The sequence below is a fragment of the Rhinoraja longicauda genome, chromosome 33 (assembly GCF_053455715.1).
Source record: "Rhinoraja longicauda isolate Sanriku21f chromosome 33, sRhiLon1.1, whole genome shotgun sequence".
Lineage (NCBI taxonomy): Eukaryota > Metazoa > Chordata > Chondrichthyes > Rajiformes > Arhynchobatidae > Rhinoraja > Rhinoraja longicauda.
This window is the reverse complement of record NC_135985.1, coordinates 1,680,925-1,696,874: the sequence shown is the minus strand read 5'-3', so window position 1 is coordinate 1,696,874 and position 15,950 is coordinate 1,680,925. Positions and strand designations below refer to the sequence as shown.

At 44.0% G+C, this 15,950-nt stretch overlaps 1 protein-coding gene across 3 annotated transcripts in view; it reads left to right on the top strand.

Annotated features, from left to right (window-relative positions):
* The window catches only part of sh3gl3a (SH3-domain GRB2-like 3a), a 63,429-nt gene extending 48,567 nt beyond the window's left edge, over positions 1–14,862 (top strand). For all 3 annotated transcript variants that reach the window (XM_078427578.1, XM_078427575.1, XM_078427577.1), the window contains exons 3-9: positions 260–332; positions 1,305–1,448; positions 2,617–2,750; positions 4,328–4,486; positions 7,925–8,028; positions 11,349–11,476; positions 14,167–14,862. In XM_078427578.1, the coding sequence (XP_078283704.1) occupies positions 260–332; positions 1,305–1,448; positions 2,617–2,750; positions 4,328–4,486; positions 7,925–8,028; positions 11,349–11,476; positions 14,167–14,372 (948 nt within the window). In that variant the 3' untranslated portion in view covers positions 14,373–14,862. The remainder of the gene's footprint in view (positions 1–259; positions 333–1,304; positions 1,449–2,616; positions 2,751–4,327; positions 4,487–7,924; positions 8,029–11,348; positions 11,477–14,166) is intronic.
* Positions 14,863–15,950: the final 1,088 nt, after the last annotated feature.

The following is a 15,950-nucleotide window of genomic DNA, read 5'->3' as shown; positions in this document are numbered from 1 at the left end:
TCCACAGCTGTCTAAGGTGGTAAAGGCGCTGCCTTGCCTTACCCACCAGTGCGGCAATGTGCGTTGTCCATGTCAGATCCTCTTTGATGTGGACTCCCATGTATTTAAAGCTGCTCACCCTATCTCAGCAGGACAGGCAGCATCTCTGGAGAGATGGAATGGGTGATGTTTCGGGTTGAGACCCTTCTTGAGGAGCAAGATTACAGAGGATATATTGTTTATTTTATTTTAATAAGAACTTTTTTCTTTCTAATTTAAGAAAATAGACGCTACGTGTAAAGCTGTGGCTGATGTTCTGTCTAAAACAACTGAGTACTTGCAGCCGAACCCAGGTATGAACGTGTACTATGAATGGCATTTAATTTTCCCTCGCCATTTCTAGTTTATATGCTTTTCAGTGGGACTTGGACTTTAGTTAATACTGGAGATCAAGGCGTATTGAAAGCAAAAGATGCCAACCTTCACTAGGTTCCATTAATGTACGGGTACTGACCTCCCCCCTGTTGAAGGGACCTCCACGAGCCGCTGACTCACCAAGGCACCTTCCAGCTGTGCCCTCCAGCTGTGCACATTGCCATCCTGGGAAAAGGGTTCTGACTGTCTACACTATCTATGCCTCTCACAATCTTGTGTGTGTGTGTACGTATATATACATATATGCACCGATCAGCCAAAACATTATGACCTGATGAGCCAAAACATTATGACCAGCTGCCTAATTTGGCTGTTGGTCCTCCGTGTGCAGCCCCACACGCAGCAGGGTGCGATGCACTGTGTATTGTGACACATTCCTCCCGTGACCACCATTAACATTTTCTGTGACTTGTGCCACAGTCGACCTTCTGTCGGTTCGGACCAGACGGGATAGCCTTCGTTGCCCTCGTGCATCGATGAGCCTTGGGCGCCCAACACCCTGTCTGTCGCCGGTTTGTGGTTTGTCCCTCCTCGGACCACTGTCGGTCGGTACTCACCACTGCTGACCGGGAGCACCCCACAAGACTTGCCGTTTCAGAGATGCTCTGACCCAGTCGTCTGGCCATAACAATTTGGCCCTTGTCAAAGTCGCTCAGGTCTTTACTCCTGCCCATTTCTCCTGCATCCAACACATCAACTTCAAGAACTGACTGTTCACTTGCTGCCTAATATATCCCACCCCTTGACAGGTGCCATTGTAACAAGATAATCAATGTTATTCACTTCACCTGTCAGTGGTCATAATGTTTTGGCTGAGCGGTGTGTGTGTGTGTGTGTGTGTATATGCGCGATACATTAAAGTATTTTAAATGCTTTATGCCATTTGGAAGCCTACAGAGCCAAGCTAGGGATGCTCAACACGGTTTCAAAGATCCGAGGACAAGTCAAAACGACGGGTTATCCTCAGCCTGAAGGCTTGTTGGGAGACTGTATGCTGAGAAATGGAAAGGACCTGGGAGATGATTCCAATTTTGGTGCGTGGATTGGTGACGTTTTGTGCAATATATTACTTTTTCTTTCTTTTTCATTACATTTATATTTTAGTTAAGTTGATAATGTGATTAAAATTTAAATCAATCGAACTGCATTTCACCGAAGATAGACTCAAAATGCTGGAGTAACTCAGCGGGACAGGCAGCAACTCTGGAGAGAAGGAATGGGTGATGTTTCGGGTCGAGATCCTTCTTCAGACTGAGAGTCAGGGGAAAGGGAGACTAGAGATATGGAAGGGTAAGGTGTGAAAACGAGACATCAAAGGAAAATGTCTAGATCATTGTTCGCTAGGGGAAGGTAGTTCCTTCCTACACAACCTGCATTTCACTTTTGCTTTAGGAGTGATCTAAATGACTTCAATGAAATACTCAGTTAAAATATTCTTGCAATATAGAGAAGATCCTCAATTCATTTTTACATTCATTTTTCCAATTGTGATTTAGTGGATATAATTTTAGCTTTTACAATGAAAACACATTCATGATTATGGTATTCAAGCAATCCAATGAATAAATTTAAATGTAGACACAAAAAGCTGGAGTAACTCAGCGGGACAGGCAGCATCTCTGGAGAGAAGGAATGGGCGACGTTTCGGGTCGAGACCCTTCTTCAGACTGGTTACGGATAAGGGAAACGAGAGGTATAGACGATGATGTAGAGAGATAAAGAACAATGAATGAAAGATACGCAAAAAAGTAACGATGATAAAGGAAACGGGCCATTGTAAGCTGTTTGTTGGGTGAAAATGAGAAGCTGGTGTGACTTGGGTGGGAGAGGGATGGAGAGAGAGGGAATGCCGGGCTACCTGAAGTGAGAGAATTCAATCTTCATACCACTAGGGTGTAAGCTGCCCAAGTGAGATATAATAATAATAATAATAATAATAAGCATTTATTTTATATAGCGCCTTAGCAGAAGCTCAAAGCGCTTTACAAAAACAATCATAACATAAAAACAAACAGACAAACTATCCTAACGGAGAAGCGGCGATTAAACAGCGCCAGCGTCCTCTCACGTCAGGGTCCGGCAGTAGACAACAAAAAGCACAGGACACACAGTTCCTCCAGTTTGCGTTTAGTCTCACTCTGAAGGGTAGTCTGTATAAACATGGTGTGCATGGTGATTTTGTTCCTTGCGTGATGTTTCCAGGGCCTGCTCTGGTCGATGTTGGAGAAGCTCTGAAGCTAATGGGCGAGGTGAAAGATGCCCTGGATATTGACGTAAAGCAGAACTTTATTGATCCGCTGCAAATTTTACAAGAAAAGGACTTAAAAGAAATTGGAGTGAGTATCTTTCCCCACGAACATAATAGCAGTCTAATTTTTCTAGTTTACAAATACAGCACGGAAACAGGCCCTTCGGCCCACTGACCAGCGACCCCCCCCCACACATTAACACTACCCTACACACACTAGGGACTATTTACTATTATACCAAGCCAATTAACCTACAAACCAATTAACTACAAACCTGCACGTCTTTGGAGTGTGGGAGGAAACCGAAGATCTCTGAGAAAACCCACGCGGTCACGGGGAGAACGTACAAACTCCGTACAGACAGCACCCATGGTCAGGATCGAACCCGGTCTGAGATGACAAAGAGTAGACAGGAAAAGTCCAAATGATCCATCATGTCTAAACAGGACTTGTTTCTGTGCTTTATCTCTAAAGTTTAATAGACATGCAGCATATTCAGTATAACTTGTAAATAATACAATAAATACAATAAAATATCTTTCATTCATTCACTTATATTCTGTCTCTCATGCACTTTGAATTCCTTGCCACATATATATTGGGAGGGATTTGTGGTGTGATGTGGGAGCAATGGGTTTGCATTAGCGTTAGGTCCAAGGTTACAGGAACAACATGTAAATCCCACACAATCATTACCTGAGATCAGGATCGAACCAGGCTCACTAAAGCTTTGTGGCTGCCAAACAATCTCCGAGTTTAGACAAACAAAAACTGGACAGGCAGCTAACCCAGATATGAAAAATGTAAAAGCAAAAAGAAACTGCACATGTTACAAATCTGAAATGAAACAGAAAATGTTGGAAATGCAAAGAAGGTTTACGAGGATGTTGCCATGACTCGAGAGCCTGTGTTATAGGGAGAGGTTGGGCAGGCTAGGACTTTATTTTTTGGAGCGCATGATGGTGAGGGGTGATCTTATAGAGGTGTATAAAATCATGAGGAGAATTTATAGGGTGAATGCTCAGAGTCTTTTACTCAAGAACTAGAAGACATAAGTTTAAGGTGAGAGGGAAAAGATTTAATGGGAACCTGAGAGGCAACCTTTTTCTCTCGGGTGTCACGTCTACAATGTCAAGGGTTATGGGGAGAAGGCAGGAGAATGGGATGAGAGGGAAAGATAGTTCAGCCACGATTGAATAGCGGAGTAGACTTGATGGGCCGAATGGCCTAATTCTGCTCCTGTAACTTACCAACCTATGAACTCAGAAGGTGGTGGGTGTATGGAATGAGCTGCTAGAGGAGGTAGTTGGGGCAAGCATAATTACAACATATAAAAGACACTTGGACAGGAAAGATATGGGCCAAATGTGGGAAATGAGACCACCTTAGATGGGGTATGTTGGTTGGGCTAGACAAGATGGGCTGAAGGGCCTGTGTTGTGCTGTACGACTCTCTGAAACATTCAGTCGGTCAGGAAAGATCTTTGGCGAGAGAAAAGCAAATGATGTTTCAGATCAACAATCTCTCATAGGAACAGAAGAGGACAGAGCCTGGAAAATACGATTCCACTTCTCTGAAACAAGTACAATTGAAAAATGTTTTCTAAGTATATATTATTCAACGTATGGTGGATTCCTACTTAACCTGTTCTTATCTTTACAAAGCATCATTTAAAAAAGTTGGAAGGTCGTCGTCTAGATTACGATTACAAAAAGAAACGTCACGGTAAAATTCCTGACGAGGAGATAAGACAAGCGGTGGACAAATTTGAGGAGTCCAAGGAACTCGCTGAGATCAGTATGTTCAACTTCTTGGAAAATGACGTAAGTGTTTAGCTTATCAGAACTCATCCCCCGACTAACCCGAAGCTCATAAACCGCACCCATCTTTAACAGTCTGCTAATCTTAAACACGCAAGATAAAGTCCCAAAGTATATAAGCAAAGGGGAGAAAATTTAGTGCAAAGGACTGATAATTATTGAGATAACTCCGATGATAGGAGAAGATGTGGGTCATATTTGTGAGTGGTGTTTTAATTGTCCCGGGGAACCGCGCGAGCCTGATCCACCCGCTGAACAACCATGGCGCTGACAACCGGAACGCGCGTGCCTCCAGGGGACTGCAGAGAAGCCGCGCGACGAGGCCTGCCTGGGCCGAAGGAGCCTCAGCGGAGGCTACGGTGGGAGCCTCGTTGGCGGCAGCCGGAGCCTCGGCGGTAGCATGAGCCTCTACGGCAACAGGAGCCCGGCGGTGGTGGGGCCTCGCGATCGACCCTTTGATCAATGGGCGATGAGCGTGAGGGGGGAGGGGGAAGACAATGGGGACCGCCGTGGGGGACGGTGGGAGAACAAAGGGGGGCCCGATGTGGGGGAGGGGGGGGGTCACTCTTGTTTAGAATCCTCTGCCCAGGGGATAAGCCTGTGTTCATTTGTTTGTTTGTCTGTCCGTTTGTTCCCGTGAAGGCGCTGTACACACGGCAGCCAGACAACAGTCGCTTGTCTTTGTCTTCGTGTTTTCACGTTTAATTTCACGTTTTCGTGTGCCTTGTGCGTTGTGACTGTGGGCAGACCAATTTCCCTCCGGGGGATGAATAAAGTTTTATCGTGTCGTAAATATCAAATTTGTACCTGGATAGAGGCAAATGTCCTTCCCTCCTTCTAAGTTGGTCCAATGTGAAATCGGGGGGCATTGCAATGTTTGCCACGATAAACCCGGTCTGGATACGTTCCACAGTTGAATTGAGCTGAACACTTTGTCACAGTGAGATTCTCCGCTTGCTCACCTTGCCAAATAGTTGCCTATAAAGTGCGCTGACCAAGTTACCAATCCCCCCCCCCTCCCTCCCATGCCAGGTCACCCTTTGTTCTTGCCCCCCTCCCCCACGCCATCATTGTCCATTGTTCTCCAGTACGTCTGTGGACGTTTGTCAGAGTTTTCAGAGAAGTGCTGAATGCCTGTAAACTTAAAACCCTAAAAACAAAGTCAGGGACACCATTGTCTTCTGCACCAATTCCTGATTACACCCACTGTGCCACCTCCTCCAGTGGCCTCCTTTCCCCAAAGAAGACAAACCACACCAAGATTGTCATGGAGACGGACGATCAGGAGTTTGCTGTTTCTTTATTCCCCAGCACACTCCAATTTTTTTTAATTCTTTATTATTTTATTTTATTATATTTAGTATTCTATCATAAACCATATAACCATATAACCATATAACCATATAACCATATAACCATATAACAACTACAGCACGGAAACAGGCCCGTTCGGCCCTTCCAGTCCACGCCGACCACTCTCCCTGACCTAGTCTCATCTACCTGCACTCAGACCATAACCCTCTAATCCCCTCTTATCCATATACCTATCCAATTTACTCTTAAATAATAAAATCGAGCCTGCCTCCACCACTTCCACCGGAAGCCCATTCCATACAGCCACCACCCTCTGAGTAAAGAAGTTACCCCTCATGTTACCCCTAAACTTTTGTCCCTCAATTCTGAAGCTATGTCCCCTTGTTGGAATCTTCCCCACTCTCAAAGGGAAAAGCCTACCCACGTCAACTCTGTCCGTCCCTCTCAAAATTTTAAAAACCTCTATCAAGTCCCCCCTCAACCTTCTACGCTCCAAAGAATAAAGACCCAACCTGTTCAACCTCTCTCTGTAGCCTAAGTGCTGAAACCCAGGCAACATTCTAGTAAATCTCCTCTGTGCCCTCTCCATTTTGTCGACATCTTTCCTATAATTTGGCGACCAGAACTGCACACCATACTCCAGATTCGGCCTCACCAATGCCCTGTACAATTTTAACATTACATCCCAACTTCTATACTCGATGCTCTGATTTATAAAGGCAAGCATACCAAACGCCTTCTTCACCACCCTATCCACATGAGATTCCACCTTCAGGGAACAATGCACATACAATATAATATGTGTAGGAAAATAACTGCGGATGCTGGTACAAATTGAAGGTATCACAAGATGCTGGAGTGACTCAGCAGGTCAGGCAACATCTAGGAGAGAGGGAATGGGTGACGTTTCGGGTCGAGACCCTTTTTCAGACTGAAGAAGGGTCTCGACCCGAAACGTCACCCATTCCCTCTCTCCTAGATGCTGCCTGACCTGCTGAGTTACTCCAGCATTTTACAATATAATATGATATAACAGTAATAATAAAAATAATATAATAATGGTAATATATCACATTATTATATTTTATCTTATTATACTTTATTCTCTAGATTAAGGAACAGTTTCTTCCCAGCTGTTATCAGGATGCTATCACCAGCTAGAGAGTGGTTCTAACCTCTTATCTATCTCATTGGAGACCTTCGAACGATCATTGATCAGATGTTATTGGACTTTATCTTGCACTAAACATTATACCCTTTGTCTTGTATCTAAACTGTGGATGGCTTGACTGTAGGCATGTATAATATATTCATGATTGGATAGCACACGACAGAAAGGTTTTTACATGTGACGATAACAAATTAAATTAAACTAGTGACACTGACTACACTTCAGTGCATTGACTGGAGTGTGAGATCTTTCCTTTCCTGTTGCCCTCCTGTTTTTTCTTTGTTAGATTTATTTGCGATCGATTTAAGCAAATTATCAAATTTTTGCCGTGACAAAATTACTTTGGGAGTTTTTTACTATTTCTTAACAGTTCATTTTAATTCGATTGTTTTGTACAAAGAGCCCAACATGTGCCGGATGCGTAAAGAAACAGTTATAAAACAAAAAAGAATAATTTCACTGTACCTTGTTACAAGTGCCGTTAGTGGAGCCATGAATTATGTACGATTTTAATTTGTGGGTAAATGTGTTACAAATCATTAAGTACAGAACTTGTTAAGACGATTATTTTTGAACTAAGGATTATCATAGATAGATTTTTCATAAATGAAATGGCAAATCAAGATTAAATATATTTTAGACGCACATTAATTTCTTTGCAATTTTTCGTTTAAAAAGCCTGTTTTTGGCTATTTGAATTGCAGCTTGCATAGAACACGAGAAATTGGAATATGGTGCACTTACAGGTGAGTGACATGCAGATTGTTTGGCTGCAAACTAGTCCTGTGATTTAACGTACTGAATTCCTGAGTGCAATAAAGGCTGTGGCTAAAAGCTTTTAGGAAGCAAATCTCTGACAGTATCCTTACTTACTACCTTCCAAGTTTAATCACAGACATGCATTAAATATTGTTTAGACTAGTCATCTTGCTAAAGAAATGTCCTTTCACCTACAGGTAGAGCAAATCAGTCAGCTGCTGGCTCTAGTGGAAGCAACACTGAGCTATCACAAAGAATCCACTACAATTCTGGAGCAACTTCACGTCACACTACAGAGCAGGTGAAGTTCCAAACCATGCATGCTCGTAACCACTGGGGGATCTCAGATTGAAGTCCGGTCCTTGGGCATTGTGAAATTACCAAGCGAGACAAGAATACAAAAGACGAAAACTGGGGGGAGTCTAGAGCCAGAGGGCACAGCCTCGGAATGAAAGGACGTACCTTCAGAAAGGAGATGAGGAGGAATTTCTTGAGCCAAAGGGTGGTGAATCTGTGAAATTCAGATGGCTGTGGAGGCCAAGTCATCAGGTATTTGTAAAAAAAAAAATAGAACCAAAATGCTGGAGTAACTCAGTGGGACAGGCAGCATCTCTGGAGAGAAGGAATGGGTGGCGTTTCGGGTTGAGACTCTTTATCTTCGATTTAAACCAGCATTTGCAGTTCTTTCCTACACAGGGTGTTTGTAAAACGCAGATTGATAGGACCTTGATTAGTAAAGGGTGTCAAAGATTACGGGCAGAAGACAAAAGAGTGGCTTGAGAGGGAAAGATAGATCAGCCATGACTGAAAGGTAGAGTAGACTTGATGGGCTGAATGGCCTCATTCTGCCCCTTTGTCTTATGGTTTTCTAAAACTAATTTTGGACCAGGTGGGAAGTGGAGATTTATGTTGTTGTTTGGTGGTAATAGCTGCAGTACAAATGCAATCAAAACCCATTCCAAAGTTTGGAAGTTGCAACTGCTGCTTTATAATAGCCCACTGTGTAAGCAGCTTGTTGCATGATGTAGATAGGTGTAATCAGATACAACCAAAGCAAAAACTCAACGGGTATAATGACTGCTTTGAGTATTTCTGTAACTGTGATTCTGGCAGAGTTTTGTTCACAGAGGGCGTCTCAGAAACTCCAGTACGCAAATGGATGGTTTTCTGGCCTTGGATGCATCTGGTGTTCTGCATTTGGTTTTGGGCTCTGTGTTTCAGGAAGAGTCAACTTGGCCTTGCAAGCAGCAATTACACAGATTCACTGCTTGAACTGGGTCAAGTCCATCGCGGGCACTGCTCAGTCCATCGCGGGCACTGCCCAGTCCATCGCGGGCACTGCCCAGTCCATCGCGAGCACTGCCCAGTCCATCGCGGGCACTGCCCAGTCCATCGTGGGTACTGACCTCCCCACCATCAAAGGGATTTAAGGGAGTCACTGCCTCAAAAAGGCAGCCAGCATCATCAGACCCACAACACCCTGGCCACGCTCTCATTTCACCCCCTACCATCGGGAAGGCAGACAGTGAAGTTTTCTTTCTTGACTATTATCATGTTTACAATGTACCCTGTTTACATATTCTGTTGTGCTGTTGCAAGCAAGAATTTCGTTGTTCTATCTGGGACATTGGACAATAAAACACTCTTGACTCTTGAAATCCAGTTTGCCCAGACTAATCAGAGTTAAATTATGAATGTATTAGTTGAGGGTTGAGCTAACTGAGGTTTATGAAAATGTTAACAGGACGGAATGGTAGATAGAGATTCATTATTATCTCTTGCAGAGGGAATCGCAAATGAGAAGACTCAGTATTAATGTTAGAATCAAGTCATAAATGGACACAGAGTGCTGGAGTAACTCAGCAGGTCAGGCAGCAACTTTAGAGAACATGAATAGGTGACATTTCACAGAATGCTGGAGTAACTCAGCGGGTCAGGCAGCATCTCTAGAGAACATGGATAGGTGACATTTCACAGAGTGCTGGAGTAACTCAGCAGGTCAGGCAGCAACTTTAGAGAACATGAATAGGTGACATTTCACAGAGTGTTGGAGTAACTCAGCAGGTCAGGCAGCATCTCTGGAGAACATGGATAGGTGACATTTCGGGTTGGGACCCTTCAGACATCTGAAACGTCACCTATCCATATTCTGCAGAGATGCTGCCTGAACTGCTGAGTTACTTCTGCACTTTGTGTCCATTTCTGTATAAATCGGCATCTGCAATTCGTTGTTTCTGCATTAAAACCAAGTCATTTTGGCAATCTAGTCAGGAAGCACATTATCTCAGAGAAGAATAGACTTTTTGAACTCCTTCACCCTTAAGGCCATGCATGCTGGCCAATTGGCATTCTCACCATTCTACTAAATAGTTTTTTTTTAAAATAAAGGTGCAAAGGTATGTGGAACTAGGCTGATGATTGTAATCATAGTTCCACAATTCCAATTATCCAGCATAATTGGATAATTTCCTATTTAATCGAATTATTCAGTTATGCCAATTGCAAAACTGGATAATAATCCAGATGGTGACAGTAGATGTGATTAAGGTGGTTGCTATGAAATAAATTGCTGTAAAAGACATCAAGCCTGCCAGTGAAATAATAAACACCGGGTGAATATTACCACCGGCCACCGAGACCCAGAAACCCCCGAGAATTACACCACCTTGGTCACAGAGTACTGGAGTAACTCAGCGGGTCAGGCAGCATCTGTGGAGAACATGGATAGGTGACGTTTCACAGAGTGCTGGAGTAACTCAGCGGGTCAGGCAGCATCTCTGGAGAACATAGATAGGTGACTTTTCGGGTTGAAACCCTTCTTCATTCTCCACAGATGCTGCCTGACCCGCTGAGTTACTCCTGCATTTTTTGTCTATCTTCGGTGTAAACAGACATCTTCAGTTCTTTCCCACACAAAATATTTTGGTGTTCAGCAATAGTCAAGCTGAGTGGGCTTGGATGTTCATGTTAACTTTTATGTGGTTGTGTGTCTGGTTGCTTTTCACTTAGTATGGTAACTCACGTTTCACTGTACCTTAATTGGTAGCACGGTGGCGCAGCGGTAGAGGTGCTGCCTCACAGCGCCAGAGACCCGGGTTCTATCCTGATTATGGGTGCTGTCTGTACGGAGTTTGTACGTTCTCCCCGTAACTTGCATGGGTTTTATCCGAGATCTTCTGTTTCCTCCCACACTCCAAAGACGTGCAGGTTTGTAGGTTCGTTGGCTTGGTCTAAGTGTAAATAGTCCCCAGTGTGTGTAGGATAGTGTTGGTGTGCGGGATTCGCTGGTCGGTGCGGACTCGGTGGGCCCAAGGGGCCTGTTTCCGCGCTGTATCTCCAAACGAAAGAATGGGCCAATTCTCGAGTGTCAGCCTGGCTTTGTCTTTGTGAGGTGAGTGATGGACAAGGGAGGTGAACATTGTCTGCAGGACTTTGTTAAAGGCTTTGGGCAAAGTCCCTCATGTCAGGCTGATTCAGCAGATAAAGACGCATGGTGACGATGGTGTGGATGTAGAACTGGCTCACCCACCTGCAAAAGGCAGGGAATTGGTGGAAGGGTGCTATTCTAAGCTAAGTCAGAAGTCAGGCAGACCATAAAACCCTTGTGTGTTTTTCTTGAAGGATAAGCGTACTCTCCAGCCTTCCAAAGCGTGACTTCAAGCCTAAGCCTGCAGTTGCTTCATCCTTTGAGCCTAACGACAACCGGCCACACAACGGTCTTTCGTACAATTCGTCATTCAAGTCATCGGGTAAGATTACTTACTTGTGAATATTAGAACGAAACTTTTAGAATTGTACACTTACTTCAGTGCTCTTTAGTCCGAGCAAGATGGAGGTAGCACCAAACCAAAAATGGGCGGCATGGTGGCGCAGCGATAGAGCTGCTGCCTCACAGCGCCAGGGCCCCGGGTTTGATCCGGACTACAGGTGCTGTCTGTGCGGGGTTTGTACGTTCTCCCTGTGACTGCGTGGGTTTTCTCCGGGTGCTCCGGTTTCTTCCCACATCCCAAAGACGTGCGGGTTTGTAGGTTAATTGGCTTCGATAAATTGTCCTGAGTGTGTAGGATGGAACGTGGGCTGACATAGAAGTGGTGGTATGGGTAAATGCTGGTCGGCATGGACTCAGTGGGCAGAAGGGCCTGTTTCCAGGCTGCATCTCCAAACTCAATTAAAGTAATGTATATAATATGCATGGAAAAATCTCAATAATTTCCCAGAATTAACTATATAAAACCTGCATATCTGATCCTAAAAAGACCTTCTGAATTTTTGATATTCTATACTGTTACATTACAAATTGACGGTCTTAATGCTAATGTTGATATACTGTATGTTTTGGACTTGCAATTTTATTTAGTTAGCCATAAATGTATGTTTAGCTGTGCGTGGTCTCACGTTGTACCTACACTATCCTGCATGTGCCATTCCTTGCTTCCCTTTCTGTTATCATTTAGCTAAACTTTCCCCATTCAGGTTTCTCCGCAGGTCAAAGCATACATGTTCACCTTGTGAGTACCTTTCCTCAGCTGTGTGTGTACGTGTGATGCACTCCTTATTTCGGCATGTTTGAAAATCACAACCACCTCTCCCGAAAGCTCTCCCTACTTTTAGATTAACATTTGGACAGGTACATGGATAGGACAGGTTTGAAGGGATATGGACCAAACGCAGTCAGGTGGGACTAGTTTTGCCGGGACATGGTGGCCGGTGTGGGCAAGTTGGGCTGAAGGGCCTGTTTCCACACTGTATCACTCTATGACTCTATAACTAATTATTGACAGATCATCAGACTTATGTAGGAAGGTACTGCAGATGGTGGTTTCAACATGAAGATAGACACAATTTGCTGGAGTAACTCAGCGGGACAGGCAGCATCTCTGAAGAGAAGCAATGGGTGATGTTTCGGGTCAAGATCTTTCTTCAGTATTGTGGTTGGAAATGGAAATGTTCTTTCCTACATGGTATCTAATAGGCTATCTGACGTTTCCTAGTGTTTTCATAGAAATATGCATAAAAAACCCTAACCGAATTTACTAATTTTAATTTTAATATCATGAAGTCCATTCCCATAATAGTGGATGTTAAGAAACATTTCAAGAAAATAGTGCCCATTATTTGAAGAAGGGTCTCGACCCAAATGTCACCCATTCCATCTCTCCAGAGATGCTGCCTGTCCCGCTGAGTTATTCCAGCATTTTGTGTCTATCTTCCATTATCCATTAATATTGGTCTTAACATTTTGATATTTGCAGAAATTTGTTTATTTGTGATTAACTAACTAACTGGTTTGGAAATATTGCAATGTGAGAGAAACTGAAGGACTGACGTGTAACGTTTCAGCAGCCTAATGTAGAAACATAGAAAATAGGTGCAGGAGTAGGCCATTCAGCCCTTCCAGACAGCACCGCCATTGAATATGATCATGGCTGATCATCCAAATTCAGTACCCCGTTCCTGCTTTCTCCCCATATCCCTTGATCCTGTTAGCCCTAAGAACTAAGTCTAACTCTCTTGAAAACATCCAGTGAATTGGCCTCCTCTGCCTTCTGTGGCAGAGAATTCCACAGATTCACAACTCTCTGGGTGAAAATGTTTTTCCTCATCTCAGTCCTAAATGGCCTACCCCTTATTCTTAAACTGTGACCCCTGGTTCTGGACTCCCCCAACATGGGGAATAATGTAGGTTCACAACAATGACTGTATTTTGCTGAGCCTACTTTCACTAAAAGCAGTATTTTTTATCTTGCTTTCCCATAAAATACTCCATGTATTGTGATATTATAACCATCCAATTCACATAAGCAAGTGATAGAACATAGATGTGTGGGCAAGAAAACTGCAGATGCTGGTTTAAATCGAAGGTAGACACAAAATGCTGAAGTAACTCAGCGGGTCAGGCCGCATCTCTGGAGAGAAGGAATGGGTGACGTTTTTGGGGCGAGGCTCCAGCATGAGTTACTCCAGCATTTTGTGTCAACCTTTGATAGAACATAGAACAGGAAGGAAGCAGCACAGGAAGAGGCCCTTCGGCCCACAATGTTTGTGCCAAAAATGATGCCAATTTAAACTGATCTCATCTGCCTGTACATGATCCATATCCCTCTGTTCCCTGCACTTCCACGTGCCTATGTAAAAGCCTCTTAAACACCACTATGGTATCTGTCCCCACCACCACCCCTGGCAATGCGTTTCAGGCCCCCACCACTCTCTGTGTAAGCCCGCACATCCCCATTAAGTTTTCCCTCTGTCTCCTTATCGCTGTGCCCTTTACGATACGATACGATAGAACTTCATTTATCCCAGGAGGGGAATTAGCTGTTAGAGTTGGACCTTTCCACCCTAGGAAAAAGGTTGTGACTGTCTACCACATCTATGCCTCTCATCATTGTATATAATTTTGTCGCACTAACAAACGAATGTTCTTCCCCGTTGCACACAGCTTCCTCGACGCAGGTGGACCAGCCTTGCTGTAAAGCTCTTTATGACTTTGACCCAGAAAATGAAGGAGAACTCGGCTTCCAGGAAGGTGACGTCATCACTCTGACAAACCAGATTGATGAGAACTGGTTTGAAGGCATGTTGCACGGCGTATCCGGATTCTTCCCCATTAATTATGTCCAAGAGATTGTTCCTTTGCCGCAGTGAAGCGGGTCCAGTTTTGCAGATGTTCGGATACAGAGCACAGACAGTTCATCCGTGTGGCATTCCGTGAAAGCCTTGCTCTTTGATTGACTTTTGTACATGTCTTCTATTTGTCTATTTATTTTTTTACATGTTCCATTTGTATTGAAGATGTTTATGTCTTTTTGCTACAAGAGTAATTGCAAATCTAACCTATTTCTGCCAGGGAGTTCACAGTTTCTAAGTATTCGGCTGTATCTATTTAACTTTTACTCGCGCTCTCAATCTTGTGTTGCTGATTGCAGTGGGGAAAATTTTCTATTTAGCTGTAATAAGAATATTCTTGATACAGTTTAATTATTGTGGTTATAATTAACTGTTATTAACGTGTTAAGATTCTGACCTGTTCTTCAGCCATTTTATATGGCTGTGTAATTTATTGTTTTGCACAAAGATGCCATAATAAATGTGTGAGCAAAAACCGTAATTTAACCAGTGTCAGCCCTCATTGCTGGACCACATTGTCAATTAGACAACAGACAATAGGTGCAGGAGGAGGCCATTCAGCCCATCGAGCCAGCACCGCCATTCACTGTGATCATGGCTGATCATCCACAATCAGTACCCCGTTCCTGCCTTCTCCCCATATCCCTTGACTCCGCTATCTTTAAGAGCTCTATCTAACTCTCTCTGGAAAGCATCCAGAATAGACAATAGATAATTACGCGTTTGCATCTTATGTATCCTATTTATATATTTATCTTTCTCTAACTTCAAGTAACCCTTGCATTCCCTCTCTCTCTCCGTCCCTCCCCCACCGTAGTTCTCCGACTAGTTTCACTGTCCTCCTGATTAATTTTGCTGTTTGTATGCCTTGTCACCACCATCCCCTCAGCCAACAATGAACCATTCTACATTTCCTTGATCAACATCTTCTTTGATCTGTACTTTTCACATCTTCCTTATCTCTAGTTTCGCTCTCCCCTCACTCTCAGGTTGAAGAAGGGTCTCAACCCGAAACGTCACCCATCCATGTTCTCCAGAGATGCTGCCTGTCCCGCTGAGTTACTCCAGCTTCTTGTGTCTATCTTCGGTGTAAACCAGCGTTTGCAGTTCCTTCCCACACATTATATCTGCGTGCTATTATTCAGAATTCACCTAAGAACCATTCACGATGTATAAGATTATGCGATGGTTTGGCTTTTTTACTCCGTAAACAGGAAAAGCAAATCTCCTGCCCTGTGAAAGACTCGTGATTCCTAATGTTCTTATTGAACGTGATAACCTGTGGAGTGCCAGTGTGGACGTGCATGTAATTGAATTGCTCCAGCATTAGATACGTGTGTCTAATGGGACAGGATGATCAAGCAGTCATCTCGTCTTCCCCTCCTCAGTAGCAGCTCTGACTCCAGGTGAGATGAAGAATGGGTTTGAAGAGTCTTTGGAGTGTGGGAGGAAACCGGAGCACCCGGTGAAAACCCACGCAGGTCACAGGGAGAATTTGCAAACTCCGTACAGACAGCATCCATAGTCAGGATGGAACCCGGGTCTCTGGCGCTGTGAGGCAGCGACTCTACCGCTGCGCCACCGTGCCGCCCTTCT